This window comes from Heptranchias perlo, chromosome 6 (genome assembly GCF_035084215.1).
Source record: "Heptranchias perlo isolate sHepPer1 chromosome 6, sHepPer1.hap1, whole genome shotgun sequence".
NCBI classification, from domain to species: domain Eukaryota; kingdom Metazoa; phylum Chordata; class Chondrichthyes; order Hexanchiformes; family Hexanchidae; genus Heptranchias; species Heptranchias perlo.
In genome coordinates, this window is record NC_090330.1 from 29,782,964 (window position 1) to 29,805,340 (window position 22,377).

At 43.0% G+C, this 22,377-nt stretch overlaps 1 protein-coding gene across 1 annotated transcript in view; it reads left to right on the forward strand.

Annotated features, from left to right (window-relative positions):
• The window catches only part of usp12a (ubiquitin specific peptidase 12a), a 49,748-nt gene that overhangs the window by 25,669 nt on the left and 1,702 nt on the right, over positions 1–22,377 (forward strand). The window contains exons 4-8 of the mRNA XM_067986014.1: positions 2,722–2,957; positions 3,492–3,568; positions 3,784–3,867; positions 12,574–12,771; positions 20,759–20,837. Coding sequence (XP_067842115.1) covers positions 2,722–2,957; positions 3,492–3,568; positions 3,784–3,867; positions 12,574–12,771; positions 20,759–20,837 — 674 coding nt within the window. The remainder of the gene's footprint in view (positions 1–2,721; positions 2,958–3,491; positions 3,569–3,783; positions 3,868–12,573; positions 12,772–20,758; positions 20,838–22,377) is intronic.

Consider the following 22,377-nt stretch of genomic DNA (forward strand, 5'->3'; position numbering starts at 1 on the left):
GTCCCGTATGCTGCCTTAACCACCTTATCTACCTGTCCTGCTACCTTCAGGGATCTGTGGACATGCACGCCAAGGTCTCTCACTTCCTCTACACTTTTCAGTATCCTCCTATTTATTGTGTACACCCATGCCTTGTTTGCCTTCCCCAAATGCATTACCTCACACGTCTCTGGATTGAATTCCATTTGCCACTTTTCTGCTCACCTGATCAGTCTATTGATATCTTCCTGCAGTCCACAGCTTACCTCCTCACTATCAACCACACGGCCAATTTTTGTATCATCTCCAAACTCCTCAACCAAGCCCGCCACATTCAAGTCCAAATCATTAATATATACCACAAAAAGCAAGGGACCTAGTACTGAGCCTTGCGGGACCCCACTGGAAACAGCCTTCCAGTCGCAAAAACACCCGTCAACCATTACCCTTTGCTTCCTGCCACTGAGCCAATTTTGGATCCAACTAGCCACTTTCCTTGGATCCCATGGGCTTTTACTTTTTTGACCAGTCTACCATGTCTGGCCTCATCAAAAGTCTTGCTAAAATCCATGTACACCACATCAAACGCATTACCCTCATCGACTTTCCTTGTTACCTGCTCAAAAAATTCAATCAAGCTAGTCAGACACGACCTTCCCTTAACAAATCCATGCTGACTGTCCTTGATTAACCCGTGCTTTTCTATATGACGATTTATGCTGTCTCTCAGAATCAATTCCAATAATTTGCCCGCACCGAGGTTAGACTGACTGGCCTATAATTACTCGGTCTATCTTCCTTTTTAAACAATGGTACACGTTAGCAGTCCTCCAATCCTCCAGCACCACGCCTGTAGCCAGAGAGGATTGGAAAATGATGGTCAGAGCCTCCGCTATTTCCTCCCTTGCTTCTCTTAACAGCCTGGGATACATTTCATCCAGGCCTGGCGATTTATCTACTTTCAAAGATGCTAATCCCCTTAATACTTCCTCTCTCACTGTTTAGCCCATCCAATATTTCACACTCCACCTTCTCCTTAACTACAATCTCTGCATTGTCCCTTCTTTTGTGAAGACAGACGCAAAGTATTCATTAAGGACCATACCCACATCTGCCGCCTCCACACAGGTTACCTTTTTGGTCTCTAATAGGCCCTACTCTTTCCTTAGTTATCCTCTTGCTCTTTATGTATTTATAAAACATTTTTGGGTTTTCCTTAATTTTACTTGCCAGTATTTTTTCATGCCCTCTTTGCTTTCCTAATTTCCTTTTTAATTTCACCCCTGCACTTCCTATGCTCCTCTAGGCTTTCTGCAGTATTGAGCTCTTGGTGTCTGGCATAAGCTTCCCTTTTTTGCCTTATCTTACCCTGTATGCTCCTTGTCATCCAGGGGGCTCTTGATTTGGCAGTCCCACCCTTTTTCTTTGTGGGAACATGTTACTCTGAATCCTTTGAATCTTCCCCTTGAATGCCTTCCATTGCTCTGACGCTGATTTACTTTTATAGAGGTGGCCGCCAGGCATGGCCAGCACCCGATTGAGCAGCTGAAATGCTCTTGTCTCCTTTGTACAGATAATAGTGTTTTTTCTGCCACTCACCTGTACAGAGTTTATCCAGTCACTGGAATGTTACTTGAGTGGCAAAAATAGTTATATATAAAAGATTTGAAAATAACTGCATGCATAAGTGATGGGTACATTATAATTGTTTGGAAATGTTTTAAAACAGATATATTTTCTCCCATAAGATTACAGTTACCCAAGTTTTGTATTTTAGCATTCGTGCATCAGTGATTGTTCTGTTTAGGTTGAATAAAATCACTTGCTTGTCTTTACACTCCTTTTAAGAATATTGAAAGATTGAAGAACATAAGAAAGCATGGAACTATAAGGGAAAGACTATTTGTCCCATCAAGCCTGCTCCTTCCTCAGACCTTGTATAGTCTACCCTAATAGTGTTGTCACTTATTCAATGGATTTTACTAATATATGCCATAGGTAAAACCCCACTTAAGCCACTGTGCTTTAATGGTGTGTATAACACTTCATTTATAAACATATTTCATTGATCACAGTTCTAATGGGCACAGCATGAATTTTGCAAGCCCAGCATTATGTTTTCCTGAAATTGTACTGGGAAAGCCCCTAGAATGGGGCTGTGAAAATTTCACAGGCCACCATCGTGGACACTGTCACACCCATATAATTTCCTGAGGTAAAGTTCTGAACCTCAAAGGTTATTAAGCAAAATTCTAGAATATTCAGCCATCCGTCAATCCAACCCCTATTCGACCCTGGATCACAATCTTCCACCAAAACATTCTTTCCCTCCACTTCAGCAGCACGGATGCTGAAATCAGTATTCCCCTGAGCCAGTACTGACTGAAAGCAAAATTATCTTGTAATGGTACATTATACATTTCCAGAAGGCAGCACCTTTACACTTTTCACGAGAAGGCATTACATTGTTACAATACAATTTACTTTCAATATGTGTTGAAGGCAGATAATCCTGGACTCATTCTCCAGCACTCCCACATCATCCTCTGTTCTTTTGATTATGGAACCTGGCTGATAGCTTGGATAAGTCTACTAATTTTTGACTCCGATACCAGGGTAAAGATCACAATTAGGAACTTAAATTGAGTAGCTTGTTCCAATTAGAATTATATTGCAGCACACTTTATGCTCCCTATTAGCACAGACAGAATTGTTCACGTCTTAACTTTTTTTTTGTTTCAGAACTTTTTGATAATTACATGCAACAAGATGCTCATGAGTTCCTGAACTATCTGTTAAACACCATTGCCGATATCCTGCAGGAAGAGAAAAAGCAGGAAAAACAAAACGGACAGCTACATAATGGCTGTATTAACGATGACAATGGCAATGGCAGTGACATACCTGAACCAACCTGGGTACATGAGATGTTTCAAGGAACATTAACTAATGAAACCAGATGTCTTAACTGTGAAACTGTAAGTTCAACATTCAATAAACTTAGTAGTTCCAAGATTCATCAACTTTATTATTTGTAAGCCTTGTAATCACGTGGATTTGTTCAGAACACAAGGAAATGTGAGGGGAAAATGTCAAGAACCTGTTATGACTAATTTTCCAGATAGCAGTAGTAATAAGCTTTTATTTTCCACTCCTTTCTTTATCTGTGGTAGCTTGAACTATGGATGATGTCATTCGATTTGTTATGCCAGTGCTAGCTCCACATCAGAATATCTACTCCAATCCTATTTCCCTGCTCTTTCCCCATATTCTTCAATTTTTTTCTTGAATTCCCTTTCAAATGTGCGATTGACTCGGTTTGAATAACCACTTTTGGGTTTTCGTTTTTGCTTTAAAAACAGAACCACATAATCATTCATTTAACTATCCACCACAGCCCCAGAAAGAATAAATCTCTGTTACATTCTTATGTTGTATTTTAGACAAACTTTTCAGATTATTGTATTACTGCTTCCTGCTATTAGTAATTTTAAATTATCTCTACTTCACAGGTAAGTAGCAAAGATGAAGACTTTTTAGACCTTTCTGTTGATGTGGAGCAGAACACTTCAATTACACATTGCTTGAGGTATGCTAAGTAAAATATTAAAAATGATGTCTAGCTTTGCAATTGATTTTTAAAAAACAATGCAACATATAACTTTTTTTTACTAATTTTACATATTAAATGATCAGACTTGTAATTTATAGATGTCCTTTCAAAGACAGTCATTTTTATCTTTTAAAATTGATTTTATTGATAAATATTGGAGATTAATGCGAGATTTGTCCTTTTTTGCACAGGGGGTTTAGTAATACAGAGACTCTGTGTAGTGAATATAAATACTATTGTGAAGTGTGCTGCAGTAAACAAGAAGCTCAGAAAAGGTAAGAATCTATAATCTGATTTGTTAAAACAATGTGTTTTAATACATTATAAAGTGGGTGCAATAACTATTGAAGTTGATGGTTAGGATTTATTTCCGTTGAGAGATTATATCTTGGAATTAACCATGGAGAAGGAATTAACCATGCAGTAACCGTTCTGCATCAAAAAGGGAAATGTTTAGGTGCAGTTTTCTGGGAATACTGTGAATTGTTTCATGATTCTGTATATTCCTTCAGATTTGCTTTATGTTAGTCATTGTTCCAAATTAGTGAAAATCAGATGGTGTATGAAGAGAGGAGCTTAAATGTCCTTTTTGGAATGGAATAGCTCTAAAGGGAATTGTGAGTTGCCTATAGAATCACAGAATGGTTACAGCACGGAAGGAGGCCATTCGTCCCATCGAGTCAGTGCGGGATCTCTGCAAAAGCAATCCAGCTAGTCCCGTTCTCCCGCCCTTTCCCCGTAGCCCTGCAGATTTTTTCCCTTCAAGTACTTATCCAATTCCCTTTTGAAAGCCACGATCGAATCTGCCTCCACCACCCCTTCAGGCAATGTATTCCAGATCCTAACCACTCGCTGTGTAAAACTGTTTTTCCTCGTATCGCCTTTGTTTCTTTTGCCGATCACCTTAAATCTATGTCCTCTTAATTCTTGACCCTCCTGCCAATGGGAACAGTTTCTTTCTATCTACTCTGTCTAGACCCTTCATGATTTTGAATACCTCTTTCAAATCTCCTCTCAACCTTCTCTGCTCTAAAGAGAATAACCTCAGCTTCTCCAGTCTATCCACATAACTGAAGTCCTTCATCCCAGGAACCATTCTAGTAAATCTCTTCTGCACCCTCTCTAGGGCCTTCACATCCTTCCTAAAGTGCAGTGCCCACAATTGGACACAATTCTGCAGTTGTGGCCGAATCAATGTTTTATAAAGGTTCAACATAACTTTCTTGCTTTTGTTCTCTATGCCTCTATTTATAAAGCCCAGGATCCTGTAGCTTTTTTAACTGCTTTCTCAACCTGGGCTGCCACCTTCACCGAATTGTGCACATATATCCCCAAAGCTGTCTGTGCCTGCACCACTTTTAGAATTGTACCCTTTATATTATATTGCCTTTCCTCATTCTTCCTACCAAAATGTATCACTTCGCACTTCTCTGTATTCGAATACACGTGGCAGATGAAATTTATGATTCAATAAAAGGGAATTGGATTTGAAGGGGAAAAATTTGCACAGCTACGGGGAAAGGGTGGGGGAGTTGGGCTAACTGGATTGCTCTTGCAGAGAGCTGGCACGGGCTCGATGGGCTGAATGGGCTAGTTTTGCTTGCCAGAAATAACCCTTGATTTCAATATCTCTTAATTCCACAAATCTGTAACAAAATCACTAGGAAATGCAGCTGGTAATGAAGTAAAAATCTAGTATCAGTAATGGTGGCCATGAAACTACTGGATTGTCGTAAAAACCATCTGGTTCACTAATGTCCTTTAGGGAAGGAAACCTGCAATCCTTACCCGGTCTGGCCTATATGTGACTCCAGACCCACAACAATGTGGTTAATTCTTAATCGCCCTCTGAAATAGACTACCAAGCCACTCAGTTGTACAATCTTGCTACAGAAAGTCACAATAAGAATAAAACCGGACGGACTGCCTGGCATCGGACCATTAGGCACTGGACATGACAAAGGCAAACCAAGCCCAGTCGACCCTGCAAAGTCCTCCTCACTAACATCTGGGGACTTGTGCCAAAATTGGGAGAGCTGACCCACAGACGAGCCAAGCAACAGCCTGACATAGCCAAACTCTCAGAACCATACCTTTCAGCCAACGTCCCAGACTCTTCCATCACCGTCCCTGGGTATGTCCTGTCCCACTGGCAGGACTGACCCATCAGAGGTGGCAGTACAGTGGTATACAGTCAGGAGGGAGTGGCCCTGGGCGTCCTCAACATTGACTCCGGACCCCATGAAATCTCATGGTATCAGGTCAAACATGGGCAAGGAAACCTTCTGCTGATCACCACCTACCGCCCTCCCTCAGCTGATGAATCAGTCCTCCTCCATGTTGAGCACCACTTGGAGGAAGCACTGAGGGTAGCAAGGGCACAGAATGTACTCTGGGTGGGGGACTTCAATGTCCATCACCAAGAGTGGCTCGGTAGCACCACTACTGACCGAGCTGGCCGAGTCCTGAAGGACATAGCTGCCATACTGGGCCTACGGCAGGTGGTGAGCAAACCAACACGAGGGAGAAACCTACTTGAACTCGCCCTCATCAATCTACTTGTCGCAGATGTATCTGTCCATGACTGTATTGGTAGGAGTGACCACAGCACAGTCCTTGTGGAGACGAAGTCCCGTCTTCACACTGAGGACACCATCCAACATGTTGTGTGGTACTACCACCGTGCTAAATGGGATAGATTGAGAACAGCTCAAAGCTGGGCATCCATGAGTCATGTGGGCCATCAGCAGCAGCAGAATTGTATTCCAGCACAATCTGTAACCTCATGGCCCGGCATATTCCTCACCATGACCAACAAGCCAGCGCATGTCAGGAGCAGCACCAGGCGTACCTAAAAATGAGGTGCCAACCTGGTGAAGCTACAACACAGGACTACATGCATGCTAAACAGCGGAAGCAACATGCTATACACGGAGCTAAACGACTCCACAGCCAACGGATCAAATCAAAGCTCTGCAGACATGAATGGTGGTGGACAATTAAACAGCTAACAGGAGGAGGAGGCTCTGTGACCATCCCCAGCCTCAATGATGGCGGAGTCCAGTACATGAGTGCAAAAGACAAGGCTGAAGCGTTTGCAATCATCTTCAGCCAGAAGTGCCGAGTGGATGATCCATCTTGGCCTCCTCCCGATATCCCCACCACCACAGAAGCCAGTCTTCAGCCAATTGAATTCACTCCATGTGATATCAAGAAACGGTTGAGTGCACTGGATACAGCAAACGCTATGGGTCCCAACAACATTCCGGCTGTAGTGCTGAAGTCTTGTGCTCCAGAACTAGCCGTGCCTCTAGCCAAACTGTTCCAGTACAGCTACAACACTGGCATCTACTCGACAATGTGGAAAATTGCCCAGGTATGTCCTGTCCACAAAAAGCAGGACAAATCCAATCCGGCCAATTACCGCCCCATAAGTCTACTCTCAATCATCAGCAAAGTGATGGAAGGTGATGTCGACAGTGGTATCAAGCGGCACTTACTCACCAATAACCTGCTCACTGATGCTCAGTTTGGGTTCCGCCAGGACCACTGGGCTTCAGACCTCATTACAGCCTTGGTCCAAACATGGCCAAAAGAGCTGAATTCCAGAGGTGAGATGAGAGTGACTGCCCTTGACATCAAGGCAGCATTTGACCAAGTGTGGCACCAAGGAGCCCTAATAAAATTGAAGTTATTGGAAATCAGGGGGAAAACTTTCCAGTGGCTGGGGTCATACCTAACACACAGGAAGATGGTAATGGCTGTTGGAGGCCAATCATCTCAGCCCCAGGACATTGCTGCAGGAGTTCCTCAGGGCAGTGTCCTTGGCCCAACCATCTTCAGCTGCTTCATCAATGACCTTCCCTCCATCAGAAGGTCAGAAATGGGGATGTTTGCTGATTGCACATTTTTCAGTTCCATTTGCAACCCTTCAGATAATGAAGCAGTCCGTGCCCTCATGCAGCAAGACCTGGACGACATCCAGGCTTGAGCTAATAAGTAGCAAGTAACATTCGCGCCAGACAAGTGCCAGGCAATGACCATCTCCAACAAGAGAGAGTCTAACTGCCTCCCCTTGACATTCAATGGCATTACCATCGCCAAAACCCCCACCATCAACATCCTGGGGGTCACCATTGACCAGAAACTTAACTGGGCCAGCCACACACACATTGTGGCTACAAGAGCAGGTCAGAGACTGGGTATTCTGCGGCGAGTGACTCACCTCCTGATTCCCCAAAGCATTTCCACCATCTACAAGGCACAGGTCAGGAGTGTGATGGAATACTCTCCACTTGCCTGGATGAGTGCCACTCAAGAAGCTTGACACCATCCAGGACAAAGCAGCCTGCTTGATTGGCACCCCATCCACCACCCTAAACATTCACTTCCTTCACCAACGGTGCACCGTGGCTGCAGCGTGTACCATCTACAGGATGTACTGCAGCAACTCGCCAAGGCTTCTTCGACAGCACCTCCCAAACCCGCAACCTTTATCACCTAGAAGGACAAGGACAGCAGGCACATGGGAACAACACCACCTGCACGTTCCCCTCCAAGTCACACACCATCCCGACTTGGAAATATATCGCCGTTCCTTCATTGTCGCTGGGTCAAAATTTTTATTTATTCGTTCATGGGATGTGGGCACCGCTGGCAAGGCCAGCATTTATTGCCCATCCCTAGTTGCCCTTGAGAAGGTGGTGGTGAGCCGCCTTCTTGAACCGCTGCAGTCCTGGAATTCCCTACCTAACAGCAATGTGGGAGAACCTTCACCACATGGATTGCGGCGGTTCAAGAAGGTGGCTCACCACCACCCTCTCGAGGGCAATTAGGGATGGGCAATAAATGCTGGCCTTGCCTGTGACGCCCACATCCCATGAACAAATTTTAGAAAGAAGTGATGCAATACTAAGTGTTCGTTCCATTAATTCCCAGTGTTTTGGTTTTGCGCAGTTGCTATGAGAAAGTGAAGAACTTTCACTTCGTTCTACCAAGAAGGTTCTTAGTTCTGAAATAAAAGCTGAAAATGCTGGAGCTCAGCAAGTCAGGCAGCATCTGTGGAGAAAGAAACATAACTAATGTTTCAGGTCGAAGACCTTTCATCAGAACTGGAAAATGTTAAGAGTTAAAGTTTTTGAGCAAGTGCAGAGCCAGGGATTGGTGGGGGGGGAGGGTGGGGAGGACAGAATAAAAGGGAAGGTCTCTGATAGGGTAGAAGGCACGAGTGATTAAATGACAAAAGGAATGATGGTGCAAGGCAAGGAAGGTGGTAAAGAAGTCGAGGAAGGGAAGAGTCAGAGATGGAACATGTGAAGGCGAGGGTATGGTGGAAATTAGAAGCAAAGTTGATGAAATTTTCCAGTTCGGGACGAGAGCAGGAAACGGCACCAATACAGTCATCAATGTACCAGGAAAAAAAAGAGGTGAGGGAGTGGCCCTGAGTAGGACTAGAACAAGGAATGTTGTACGTATCCCACAGAAAGGCAGGCATAGCTGGGATCCATTTGGGTTCCCATAGCGACACCTTTTATTTGTAGGAAGTGAGTGGAGTCAAAGGAAAAGTTGTTCAACGTAAGAACAAGTTCAGCCAGGAGGAGGAGGGGGAGGAGGAGGGGGAGGAGGAGGGGGAGGAGGGGGAGGAGGAGGAGGGGGAGGAGGAGGAGGAGGGGGAGGAGGAGGAGGGGGAGGAGGAGGAGGCGGCGGCGGCGGCCTGGCGGTCCGTCGCCGCAAGGCCGCGGTAGGTGTAACGGCACTGCCAGGGGTGCAGCTGAAAGAACGGAGCGCTGCGCGTACAGAGGGAGTTAGATTAGAGGGGGTATGGGGAGTAGAGACACCGAGACGGGCGATGTCACGCCGGCAGTTCGCAATGCAAAGATCGAGAGGGTAAGAGGCCAGAGGGAGGGGTCCAGGTGGAACGAGAATTCTGAGGACAGGAGAAAGGGTCCGCTGTGTGGGGGGAAGACTCCTGGCCAAAGAAGTGGGGCGAAGGCGACGCAAGAAGAGCTCAGCATCATGTTGCGCTCGAAAGTCATTGAGGTGGGAGCGAAGGGGATGAAGCCAAGGCCTTTGTTGAGGACTGATCGTTCAGGTTCAGAGGGGATAGTGAAAACACGACAAAGGGTGAAATTGGGGGGGGAGGGATGGGGTCAGAGGAACGTGAAGGGGAAGGAGGATCAGGAGGGGTGTTGGTATCTAAGAGTTGTTGAAGCTAGCGGTCCTTGACACCTAAAAGGAAGACGAAAAGTTTTTTGTTAACGTGCCGGATGAGGCGAAGGATGAAATGGAACTGCGGACCAGGTTCTTAGTTCTGCATTGGTTGTCATTGCTTGCTGCAGACTATTTGCCCTTTGTTGTCACCAGATGTTAATGACATGGAACAGAATACACTGTGCAAACTGTGATAGACAAAACTGCTGTACTGTATTAAATGTTCATTGCTTGCTTCATATGTCACAGTTTACAGCAGTAGTTGCTCTGCAAGATGTTTCCAGAAATCCTGTCAGGAGTAAATGTGACTCCTCCAGTTCCAATTTCAGTAATTTTTAAAATAAAAACAGAAATTGCTGGAAATACTCAGCAGGTCAGGCAGCATCTGTGGAGAAAGAAACGGAGTTAAAGTTTCAGGTCGATGACCTTTCGTCAGAACTGGAAGAAGTTGAAGATTTAACAGTTTTTAAGCAAATACAGAGCCAGGGAAAGGGGGAGGGGAGGAGAGGAAAGAACAAAAGGGAAGGTCTCTGATAGGGTGGAGGGCAGGAGTGATTAAGTGACACAAGGGATGATGGTGCAAGGCAAGGAGGGTGGTAAAGAAACAAAAGATGGGTCTAGAGCAGTAAACGGCAACATCAGAACCGTTACCAGCACTTGCTGTCTGAAAAAATGGGGGCAATGATTATGATCTGACGTTATTGAAATCAGTGAGTCCACAAGTTTCTAAAGTGCCTTATCGGAAGATGAGGTGCTGTTCCTAAAGTATTTCTAGCATTTTCTGTTTTTATTTTGGATTTCCAGCATCCGCAGTATTTTGCTTTTGATTCAGAAATTTTTGAGTTGTCTTTGGGGTCAACTGCACTACAGTAATTGCATTTTTACAATGACCCTTAAAGTTATTTGAATACTTATTGTAGTCTGCTCTTAATTCAAAGTGGCTTAATTCAAATAATTTGATAATGCAATTTTTAAGCACTAAATTCCCACTTTACAGTTATTTACATTGCTTAATTCACATCATTGGACATTTTTCAATGCAAAAATGACTAAATTAGGAGCAAACTATACATGATTATGTAGTGCTAACTCGTAGACTGCTGGTGGTTCCAGGTCATTCCAATCTCTTGGGCTGGCCATTTTCCTTCTTCGGCTTTATTACCATTAGCCATGTACAATTAAATAAAACATTTTTTAAGTAAGAAATTTTAAGCAATTTAGTTCACCACGTCTTTCCCCTTTGTCCTTATTCTCTCTTTCCCCCATTTTCTCACTCACCTTTTTATTGATTTAGCTTTATTTCTATTTAATATGTTCTGTTCTATCTATTCCATAACTTCTCTTTCAAAAGAAAGATATAAATTATGTATCTACTTTCCTTGTCTTCCAAGACTCACCTGAGACAAACATTGACCTCTGACTGAATGCTAGTTCTAAACATCATTTTTCAATCCTGTGAGACCATACTATCTGAAGGTTGACATTGTTGTGATTTTCTTGTGAAAATACAGGAGTTGGCTATTGCCAGGGGTCTAATGTCTCCTGAAGAGTTCTTCCACAGTGCACCATGTATTTTTTTAATTAGTGCACAGTTTGGTAGTTGGACTGATTGTCACAGTTTTCAAAATTTAGATTGCTACATTTGATTTAAGATTATACTCTTGATCACTACCCTTTAGTGCAGGAGCTTACCCAATCTCAAAGGGGGAGATTCTTTCAGCTAGCGACACACAGCACAAGGTAAATGCTACAGATGCAGAGATTTCAGGCACATACTTCTCTCTAGAGAGAGTTTCAAATCGCAGCATTTTCTCCCTCATTTCTCTCACCTCCCTGGGCTGTGCACTGATTGCAGCTGAGAAAGTAGGTGGGTGATCTACTCCTAAGATTTTACCAATGCCAATCTGACCTGGCTGACACATTTGTAGAAATTGCTTGAGGACATGTCTCTGATTTATCCCCCCTCCTTGTAAGGAAGCTAGTTGGCTAATGCAGCACAGAGGAGATTGGTAACTTGAGAGTGGAGGATTAAGCATCATTTCCTCAGTTCTGTGGTGCTGTTTAAACTTTGAACTCAAACAAATTGATTTGATCTTAGTCTATCCAGTACAAATGTAATGTCTTATTCCTAAACTGTATAAGTATTTCTAAACTCTGCCATTACAATAAATATCAAAATTGAATTTTCTATATAACAGATTTTATGCTGTAGTATGCTTTGTACCAAAAAGTGTGTGTGTATGCTAATGCCAAGTACATAAAAACATGTTTGCCTGCTAGTTACATAATAGACGAGGAATCATTTACTTAAATGTCCAACGTACTAAATAATAGCTTTTGAGTAGGAAGTAGGGCCTCTTTATTGGAACTAATTTAACTTTCAGAACAATGTTTGTCTGTTAGATGTAAAAGGAAGTATACATGAGAATAAGTTTTATCTGTACAAGAGGAGTTATCAAACCACAGATATAGTCTGGTAGCATACACTGTTGAACAACCACATGGCACTAGCAGATGTCATTTGGATGAAGTAAAGTTTGGAAAGAAAGAGGGGTGGGGACCTTGGAAAAATGTATTTTTTAATAAATTTTATGATCTCGTTGTTAGGTGCAAAATTTAGCTCTATAACTAACACATGCAAATAAAACATTTGAGCCTAATCTGATAGCTCTAAAACAAAGCTCAAAAATTGAGATTATATTATCAAAATGGTACTGTATGCTATTTGTATTATAACATTTGTCACATGTCCTTTTGCTGTCATTTTGCAGGATGAAAGTAAAAAAACTGCCTATGATTTTAGCTCTTCATCTGAAAAGGTTCAAATATATGGATCAGTTGCATCGATACACAAAGTTATCCTACAGAGTAGTCTTTCCTTTAGAACTCCGACTATTCAACACATCAGGAGATGCCACCAACCCAGACAGAATGTATGACCTGGTTGCTGTCGTGGTGCACTGTGGAAGGTAAGCACTCAATGTACCATTCACATTTAAGCATGTAAACAAAGCATAGAGCAAGAAAAATCCATCAAATCCATTTCTTCTTTGGTCATATATACTTTGCTGTATCTTGGACTCTGTCCAATCCATTTTACCTTCTGAGGAAAGGGTCTGAAAAATCGTCACTAATGCCCTCTTTTCCCCCTCTCCCCCCGCCCTCCCACACTGAAAAAAAAAATTAAATCAAGTAAAACTCCAGAATAGCTCTCTAAGATTGCATCCTACATTATACACCCGTGCACAATTTTTTTTTTTGGCTTTGGAATGATATTTCCATGGTCTCAGCAGCTCCAAAACAATTATGCTAATTAAATATTTAATTTAAGGGTGATGGAGAGGAGTAGTATTAAATCTAACCGAGTTCCCAAAAGTTCTAGATTAGGCTGCTGTTCCAAGGCTCTTAATGAACTTCAACAAAAGTGCAGAGGTTAGCTGATCTCAGCTGGGCAATGGTGGAGCAGTCTAATTGCATTCAGCATTTCTGAGCGAGGAAGGGGAAAAGCAACCTGGATCCCAGCTTCTGATCGTGATCCACTGACCTCTGCTAAAAAATGCGCATCCACGTTTGCAGGGTGAGGGTAGGATCAGGCTCCGCTTCCTGCAGCCCCTCCATATTCAACATTTATTCTTGGGCATCTAACTATCATGGAATTGTATCTCAGCATTTGTCACTGCCAAAGTACAGGAGTTCAGGGGCTAGAATTTTGTCTGTCCCACCTGGGCATAAATTAAAGCCTGGGCAGAATCAAGAGTGGAGAATTGGACCGGGAGGAATGTACACTGGTAACTGAAAACACCCAATTTTCCTTCCATTTAAATCATTAGAAGAAAAATTAGGCAGCTTACATTAACAGGTGTGCATTCCTTCGTGCCCGATTTTCATTTCTGCATTCCACTCAGGCAGTAGACATGAAAATTTACCCCAGTGTGTTTAGGATGATGTGAGTTTACTGACATGTTGCTCGTTTAGTTTACCTTCCAGTAACAAAAAGACCTGTCGACCATTACCCTTTGCTTCCTGCCACTGAGCCAATTTTAGATCCAACTTGCCACTCCCTTGGATCCCATGGGCCATGATAATGTATGTGGTGATATGAATAATTTATTTAAAATCATGCTGATAACTGCTGCCATTCAAATATGAAATCTCGCTCCACTGTTTCCTGCCCTGTGACTGTTCCTGAGCTTCGATTTAGCTGCAACAACTTTATTTATGATGTTCACTAAGATAGACGGCGGGGGAGGGAGGAGGAGCAACGGTAGCTGCAAATTGGCCAGGGGCAACCTGCCAGAGATGAAGAGCATGTTGACCAGCGGCCAATGGTTGGAGGTAGAAAGTAGTGAGGGCCGCAAATGGGTCGATTGGTGGGGGAAATAGCTCTTAAAATTTAAAAGCAAGCAGAGAAAGTGAGGAAAGAGGACACTGGGCCATGGGAGTGGCTGTTTGAGGGTGAGGAGGAGTGGTAACCGAGACGGAACCAGCAACCAAGTGGGGAGCAGAAAGGCAGGAAATTTTAACACGTTTTAGAGCAGCAGCAGTCCAAATGGGTGAAAAAAGGAGTTATGAGAATGGAGAATGAGACAGCCCAAGGGCTGCCCAAACAATCAAATGTTTAAATTCCCAACCTAAATTTAAATAAATTAAAAGCGTATAATCATTTATTTTAATTTTAATAGAAGTTAATACTAAAGGATTACTTATAAATTAAAATACAGGTAGTATTTAGAGCTTCCTACATTGAACCCTTTTGTATTTAATTTGGGGGGAAAAACAAATTAAAAGAAGAGAGACTGCTGCTGGGAGTTTCCTCGAGGATTTGCCTGATCGTCCACCGTAACCTTGGTGGAAATCCCGTTTGTGCCTGTTTGAGGTTTTTGCCTCAGATTGGGAGGGCCACCCAGGAAATTCTCAGTGTCTGTCTGCCTCTTTTTTCAATAGCTGTTAATGATTAGAATGTTTACGTTTTCTGATTATCAACCGAGCATGGACCCGAGCCCATCGCTTCCATTTCCCCTTTTTTCACTATTTTTCTTCTTTTCTCTTTACCCCTCCTAGGCCCCTCTCTCCTGTCGTCATGCCTCTTTTCATTTCTCCCCTTTCGGGTACTCTACCCCCCAAAATCCCTACCCCTACCCCAACCCTTCAGCACTCCTCGACCTTCCTGCTCTTCTCCGCCGTCCCAGGCTTGATTCCCTCTTAGATAAACTTATAGCTTTCCTCTGTGCCTCCCTTGGCATCCTCCGAAGGGCCCATCGAAGTACTCGTCGCTGCCTTCTTACGAGCAGCAACCCCAGCTGCGCCATCCTACTCTCTCACCAACTTTCCCTCCTAGCGTGCTTGCTGGGGGCTAATCTTGCCAATCTCCTTCCTATCCCACTCACCCCTCCCAGCGCTGACCCTATGGACTCTTCCAGCGGATCAGCTATCACTGCCCCTTTCCGCATCTCCCTCCAGAATGTCCGTTCACTTGAGAACAAGGCCCTTGCCATCCATGAGCTTATTGTGGATGATTGCATCGACATCATGGCCTTGACAGAAACCTGGCTGACGGGTGATGACGCCTTCCCCCTCAATGAAACCTCCCCGCCTGGCTATATCTTCCACCGCAGTGGCAGTGTGGCCCTTATCACCAAATCACACCATGGTCTGTCCCCTTACTCCTCTGGCACCTTCTCCTCCTTTGAGCATCTCACCTTGTTCGTCTCCTCTCACTTCTCCTTTAAAACCCTCATTCTCTACTGCCCACCCAAGTACCATGCCAAGTTTCTCACTGAGATATTTTCACTGCTTTCCTACCTCAGCCTCTGCATAGAGCAATTTCTCATCCTCGGTGATTTCAACCTCCATCTCAACTCATCATGCGCTCTCTCTCTTCTGAGGTCACTGCCCTCCCATCCTCCCTTAATCTCTCCCTCTGCATAAACTCCCCTACCCATATTCACAGCCACCCCCACGACCTTGCCATCTTACATGGCCTCTGTACTCCCATCGTGTCAATCACCGATAAGGCCATCTCTGACCACATCAATGTATTCCTTTCCACCCACATCCCCCTTCCCCCTCCCAACCCCACTTCCTTCTGTGACCGCCCCGGGGAAAAAAACTCTCCCCCAGGTCATTTACAACGGCACTTTCAAATTCCCAACTGTCTGGCCTTTGGCCCTCCATTCACCATGACATTTCTGCAGCTACCAATCTGCTCAATCATGCCCTCACCTTCACCTTTTGATGCCCTTGTCCCCATTAAAACCATTACACACTCTTACCCTGGTCGTTCCCTCTGGTATGGCCCTCATTTCCGCTCCCTTAAGTCCAAAGGACGCAGACTTGAATGTTTATGGCGGACAACTGGTTTAGCCATTCGTTGCCAGATCTGGCTGGACCACAAGTCCTGCTCTCCTCAGCCAAAACTGTTCACTATTCCAGGATCATCCTGGAATGCAAAGATATCTCCCGGCTTCTCGTCACTACAAACCGTCTTCTTAAACCCCTCTCCCCTGCCTCCTCCACCCTCCTCTCCAAGTGCGAAGAGCTCATGGACTTCTTCTAAGATTGATACGATCCTTTCGGCTGTCTCTGCCGCTTCCCTCCCTTCCCCTAGCCCACCAAGCCAAGGTTCCCCCCTGCCCTGGCCCTGAGCTCACATCTTCCTCTAGTTTCTCTCCTATCGCCCTAGAATATCCTAGGCCCCTCAGGCCCTCTCCGAGCTCATCTTAACCATGAGACCCACCTCCTGTTCCCTCGAGCTATTCCCACCAAACTGCTGACCACCCAGCTTCCCTTCCTGGCCCCCATGTTACCTGATATTGTTAACAGTTTCCCATCCTCAGGTACTGTCCCTCTCCCCATCAAAACTGCCGTCATCATCCCCCTCCTCAAAAAACCTATCCTTGACCAACTGTCCTTGCAAACTACCGCCCCATCTCCAACCTCCCATTCCTCTCCAAAGTCCTTGAACGTTTGTTGCCTCCCAAATCCATGCCCATCTTTCCCACAACTCCATGTTTGAATCCCTCCAACCAGGTTTCTGCTCCTTCCACAATACTGAAATGGCCCTTATCAAAGTCACAAATAACATTTTAGGTGACTGTGACCTGGTAAACTATCCCTCCTCATCCTTCTCGATGTGTCTGCAGCCTTCGACATGGTTGACCACACCATCCTCCTCCAATGCCTCTCCTTCATCGTCCAACTGGGCGGAACTGCGCTTGCTTATTTATCCAGTCGTAGCCAGAGAATCACCTGCAATGGCTTCTCCTCCCACTCCCACAACAATACCTCTGGAGTTTCCCCAAGGGTCTATCCTCAGCCCCCTCCTATTTCTCATCTACATAATGTCCCTTGCCGATTATCATCTGAAAACATGCCAGATTCCACATGTACGCTGATGACACCCAGCTCTACCTCACCGCCACCTCTCTCGATCCCTCCACTGTGTCTCATTTGTCACACTATGAGTAACAATTTCCTTCAACTAAATATTGGGAAGACTGAAGCCATTGTGTTTGGTCCCCGCCACAAACTCTGTTCCCTCACCAACTCCATCCCTCTCCCTACCCACTGCCTGAGGCTGAAATAGACCATTTGCAACCTTGGCGTCCTATTTGACCCTGAGATGAGCTCCCAACCACAGATCTGCTCCATCACCAAGACTGCCTATTCCACCTCCGTGACGTCGCCAGTCTCTGCCCCTGCCTTATCCATGTCTTTATTACCTCAAGACTCGACTATTCCAATGCTCTCCCAGCCGGCCTCCCATCTTCCACCCTCCATAAACTTGAGCTCATTCAAAACTCTGCTGCCCGAATCCTAATTCGCGCCAAGTCCCGTTCACCCATCACCCCTGTGCTCGCTGACCTACATTGGCTCCCGGAATGGGAATGCCACACTTAAAATTCTCATCCTTATTTTCAAATCACTCCATGGCCTTGCCCCTCCCTATCTCTGTAACCTCCTCCAGCCCTACATCCCTCCAAGATCTCTGCGCTCCTCCAATTCTTGCCTCTTGCGCATCTCTAATTTTAATCGCTCCACCGTTGGTGGCTGTGCCTTGCCCCTAAGCTCTGGAATTCCCTCCCTAAACCCCTCCGCCTCCCTACCTCTCTCGTCCTTTAAGGTGCTCCTTAAAACCTACCTCTTCGACCAAGGTTTTGGTTACCTGTCGTAATATCTCCTTATGTGGCTTGGTGTCAAATTTTGTTTGATAACGCTCCTGTGAAGTGTTTTGGGACGTTTTACTATGTTAAAAGTGCTATATAAATGCAAGCGGTTGTTGTAGCACAGGTGATGATCAGGAAAGAGAGGCTGTTTACTTCAAAATTCATCTTTTTAGAACTAAATTACAAGCTCTTTCTGAGCTTAATGTACTTTCTGAAGTTTATAGAACACAAAACAAAATCTACAACAGGGGTGTAATCGGTGGGCTGTCTTTTTCACATACACATGCACACCTAGCTTCTTTTTTCAAAAAAAGCTTTGTTTTATTAAAAAAATAAAGTAAATTTTACCTGAATAAAGATTTTGAAATTTAACCTCCAACTTTTCTTCAAATAATTTTTTTAAATGTTTGAGCAGAAACTGGTATGGTATCGCCGACTGTTTCGTGCCAGTGTGCTATTGACTGAACAGTAGCTTCTCCAGCTTCCATCTTTCTACACGTGCATTTGCCTGTCCTTTGCCTTAGCTAAAGACACTAAATCCATTTCATTAATTAGATTGTTATGGTTGTGAGGGCATATCCTTCTGGAGAATAGGGGCCTAAATGACCAGATCCAGTGATATGGGATAGAGCCAAGATTCTCCAATTGGGGTGAGGGGGTGAAAATAGAAGAATTAATTTCATTTCAGAGCAGATAGGAGTCTAAATCCTTTAAACTATCTTAAACTGACCATCTGGGTGGGGTTATGATTCTAGTCATGAGGACAGATCCATAAAAGTGGTGTCTGTGAACTGTACAAATAATTACATGTTGTCATTTAACTTAACTATGCTTCATTAGACATTTGCTTGTTTTCTTGAGATTTAGTGATGTTCTAAATAAGAACTGATGTTCTCCAAATTTGCCCTGGTTTTCTGGGCTCTTTTCCCCCTGATGCCTTCTTAGATTTTGATGCTAAAAGTAAGAACTGAGTAACACCCAGAAAAACATTGACTTTAAAGGTTCCTATTTATAATAAGAAACTACCTATGTAACCTTGTCATGCTGTAATTAGACCTTTTCCCCAGATTTAGTGCAGCACCTCCACTACACCCAGGGGGGCGGGAGGTGTGTAATTACAGTGTGACAAGTTTACATAGACCCATTCCATTATAAATGTAGACATAAAAGTTGCTAGGAAGTGCATGCAAATGTGAGATTTTTAAATATGTGAGATATATAAAATTTTGAGTGTGAGTTTACAAACATGCTTTTTGAGAAAGAGGGGTCATTTGGTTAAAGTGCTTTCTGAAATGTAATCCTTTTACAATTAATGCAATATACATTATTGCATTAATTGTAAAAGGATTACATTTCAGAAAGCACTTTAACCAAATGACCCCTCTATTTTTGATGCAGCTATCTTAAGGAACATGTTTATAAACTCATACTCATGTAAGTAAGATAAATAAATACAATTTTGTATCTTTCAAGTCATTCATTAGGATCCTGGGTCACCTGTGCAAGCTCCCAACTCCTGCTGTTACAGGCAAAGCTGACTGTATTGTTCCAGATAGGGCAGTGATCAATGCATTCAGGATTTTCCTGCAACATTGTGAATCGGTATAGGTGATCCAGAACCTTCTCAAACAGATCTGAAGTAATTGAAAGCATATTATTTTGTGGGTATGAAAAGCTTATTCAAAAGATAACTTAATGAAACCTGTATGAACATATTAGCATTTTTTCTTTTGCATATTAAAAAAAAGAAAATGGTAGAGGAGTTATCTTTATAAATTGAAATTTTACTACTGTGGTATGGAAAAGTGTAATGAATCAATAATTTTTTTAAAAATCTATCTTTTATAAAATAAGTGCATTGAAAAAGCTCTTATATATCATCTTTTTTAAAGATATATATTTTTGAATTATAGCAATTACAGTAACTAAAACAGCTCAGCCAGGATCCCAAAGCAGTGCTGTTGCTAGGATTTTGGTAAAGTGTAATATTGGATGTATGAAATTTGTGTGAAATTTTCCTGCAGCAGTACTGTAGATGTTCTCTTGTGCACCCTGCCCCACTCCACCCCACTAAGAATTCAATGAAGTGTAATAATGGATGCAAAATGTTCGTACTATATTCATTTGAAGTTTGAAATGCATGCAACAATACAGTTGTTTTTAATGAAAACATTGTCAGCTATGTAACACGAGGGTGAAATACTGCTGGGTACAAAGCTGAAGATGGTAATAGTGTGAACAATTTTAGGTGATGAGTTCAGGATATCACAAAGCATTTTGAAACAGCATTAAAGCATCTTTGTTTAAGTGTGCTTTTTTTCCTTCTAGCATATTGATTCCAGTTTACAAAATAAGCTCAGTGGCAATACTGAAAATTAGTTCTTTATTAGCTGAGAACTGGATCATAACCTGTTGATACCTTCCTTTATGACTACCCGTAATCTAATGTTTTGTTAAATACAATGCATGTTGTCTGTATATTAAATAGTCAGCAGCAGTCTTTTGAGAATTGAAAATATCCTTCATAGCAATTATTTTTTCCTGCAAAGTTGATTAAAGCTGTGAATTGTTCATTATACTCTGGCTCCCTGCCAGATTTTCTGGCAAAATGTAATAATGAGCTGAGTGAAAAAACAACTTAGAAAATGATGGGGACAGGCAAGTTCATCTTCAGTGGCTAGAATTTTGTTGCAACTCTTCTTAATCCTTTTTATTGGTAAGAAATGTATCTGATGCTGCAAAAACATTGAAAGGAGCTTTTGTGTTAATGCTAATTGTTTCTTTTATTTAGTGGTCCTAACCGAGGACACTACATTGCAATAGTAAAGAGCCATGACTTTTGGTTGCTGTTTGATGATGATATAGTAGAGGTATGTTTATTTGAAGTCATTACTGATTTTGTTATTTAATACTATTAAACTTTGTCTTCTATAATTGTATGTTATCTGTTCAATTGTATTTACTCTATTTGATTATGCTGTGAGTTTGTCAATTACTGTAGTTATCTTAGAACATAATTTTACTATTTACTTGAAACTTGGGATAAAAGGAATATGGAAGTTTACAAGGATGTTGCCAGGACTGGAGAATTTTAGCCATGAGGAAAGATTGGATAGGCTGGGATTGTTTTCATTGGAACAGAGGAGGCTGAAGAATGATTTAATTGAGATGTATAAAATTGAGGGACCTAGATAGAGTGAATAGAAAGGATCTATTGCCCTTAGAAGAGGGGTCAGTGACCAGTGGGCATAGATTTAAAGTAATTGGTAGAAGGATTAGAGGGGAGCTGAAGAGAAATTTTTCACCCAGAGGGTGGTGGGAGTCTGGAACTCACTGCCTGAAAGGGTGGTAGAGACAGAAACCCTCAACTCGTTTAAAAAGTACAGGGATGTGCACTTGAAGTGCCGTAACCTACAGGGCTACAGACCAAGTGCTGGAAAGTGGGATTAAGATGGATAGCTCTGTTTCGGCTGGCATGGACACAATGGGCCGAATGGTCACCTCCTGTGCCATAACTTTCTAAGATTTGAAGTTTGTAAACTCCGAAATACTATATCTGGGACCCTGAACAGTGTTAACTCATCTTGATGAAGTTTTTAACCAAAATGCCTGGGACCCTAAACAGTGTTAGCCGATAACGAGATCAGGTAAATTTTTCTCCCAGCTATTGCTGTGTGATCCACAGAAACCTGAAAAAGAAAAAATAATCTGAAAAACAGAGGGTATGTACCCTCACAAAAAGGGGGGGGGGGGAAACGGACTGAGTTACAAGACTGTAGATTATCAAAGAGAATTCTTAATAGTTCATGACACTTTTCTGAACTCAGATTAGGTCAGTCTCTAGCCCTGTTTTACATAGATATAGTTTATTTTTCTAGTTAAAGATTCCCCTGATTACTATTTGAGGAGCGATGAGATCTTAAAGTTCAATATAAGAACAGGAATAGCCATTCAATCCCTCAAAACTGCTCTGGCATTCAGTGGGATCATGGCTGATCTATACCCCCACTCCATTTATCCATCTTAACTCTATTTGCCTTGATGCCCATACCTATCAAAAATCTATCAATCTCAGTCTTGAAAGCTCCAGTTGTCCCAGCATCCATCGTCTTTTGGGGGAGAGAGTTCCAGATTTCTAGAATATCATGCAAGTGTTTATTCTGAATAATGTAGAATATTGTGAAATACTTAAGGGGTGGAGCTAGAAAGAAACGCTCCCAGACTCCTGCCAACAATTCATTGGGAGATCAGCAGAACCTCCAGAGAAATGGCATAACTGGCTACAGTGTAGTTATCGTCTAGTCTGTACATACGGTTGCTATACTTTTGTGCGTAAATTCTTAAAGCACTAGGCACAACAGCTGTTTTGCTATCATTAGAGTGTTTATTCAGCAGTGCATGGATTAGAAA